Below are 1,302 nucleotides of genomic sequence, written 5' to 3'. Positions count from 1 at the left end.
ATACTGGTCCGTACTGGTCTGTACCGGTCCATACTGGTCTGTACTGGTCCGTACTGGTCTGTACCAGTCCATACTGGTCCGTACTGGTCTGTACCGGTCCATACCGGTCTGTACTGGTCTGTACTGGTCCATACTGGTCCATACTGGCGCAGGGGGCCTGTGCATCGCCCAGTCCATCAAGATCCCGCGGGAGCCGCGCCCGGGCGAGTTCGCGAAGGTCATCAGGCGCCTGATGGAGACGTCGACGGCGCGGGGGGTGGTGCTGTTCGCCAACGAGGACGACATCCGGTGAGCCCAGCACGGACCAGTACGAACCAGTACGAACCAGTACGGACTGGTCCTGCCCCGCACTGTCCCAGTCCCCCACAGCAGCCTCCCAGTCCCTTCCCAGTGCTCCTCAGTCCCTCCCAGTAGCCCCCCAGTCCCTTCAGGTCCCCTCTCAGTGATTCCTTGTTCCCCCCAGTCCGTTCAAGTCCCCTCCCAGTTTGTCCCAGTCCATCCCATTAGCCCCCCAGTGTTTTCCAGTCCCTTCCAGTCTATTCAGATCCCCTCCCAGTCCCTCCCAGCAGCCCCCTGGTCCAACCCAGTCCATCCCAGTGTTTCCCAGACTCCCCCAGTCCCTCCAGGTCCCCTCCCAGCCCCTCCCAGTCGGCCCCAGTGCCCCCAGTGACGCTGTCCCCGCAGGCGGGTGCTGGAGGCGGCCACCTTGGCCAACCTGTCGGGCCACTTCTCCTGGGTGGGCTCGGACAGCTGGGGGGCCAAGATGGCCCCGGTGCAGGGGCTGGAGGAGGCGGCTCACGGGGCCATCACCATCCTGCCCAAACGGGCCTCGGTGCCAGGTCAGTCTGGGGGCTTTGGGGGGCACTGGGGGGACTATGGGGGGCACTAGGGGGGCTATGGGGCCACCCTATGGGGCTGTGGGGGCACACTGTGGGGGAGGGTCCCATCACCATCCTGCCCAACCCTCAGTGCCTGGTGAGTCTGGGGGCACTGGGGGGTACAGGGGGCTCCGGGGGCACCCTATGGGGCCGTGGGGGGAGGTCATCCAGCCCCATGTGGGTGGGGGGGAGGTGTTTGGGGAGGGTCCTCTCACCTTCCTGCCCCTCCATTGCTGCCCCACAGAGTTCTGGGACACCTTGAGGGGCTGCAGAGCCCCCCGGAACACTGAGGGGGGGCAATAACGCTGTGGGACAGCCTGTGACCCTGTGGGGTCCCTCGTGACACTTGGGACCCCCCGCGACCCTTTAGGCCCCCCCTGTGCCCCGGGTACCCCCCTGACCCCTTGGCCCCCCCCGTGCCCCG

At 66.6% G+C, this 1,302-nt stretch overlaps 1 protein-coding gene across 1 annotated transcript in view; it reads left to right on the top strand.

Moving 5' to 3' along the window:
- Positions 1-67: 67 nt before the first annotated feature.
- LOC108510569 (metabotropic glutamate receptor 6-like) overlaps positions 68-1,302 on the top strand; it is a gene marked incomplete at both ends in the record, with an annotated part of 4,448 nt that continues 3,213 nt past the window's right edge. Inside the window, 2 exon segments of the mRNA XM_017840245.1 lie at positions 68-288; positions 685-923. Of these exon segments, the coding sequence (XP_017695734.1) occupies positions 68-288; positions 685-923 (460 nt within the window).

The sequence above is a fragment of the Lepidothrix coronata genome, unplaced genomic scaffold (genome assembly GCF_001604755.1).
Source record: "Lepidothrix coronata isolate B3197 unplaced genomic scaffold, Lepidothrix_coronata-1.0 Scaffold1395, whole genome shotgun sequence".
Classification (NCBI taxonomy): domain Eukaryota; kingdom Metazoa; phylum Chordata; class Aves; order Passeriformes; family Pipridae; genus Lepidothrix; species Lepidothrix coronata.
This window is presented reverse-complemented; position numbering and strand designations above follow the sequence as displayed.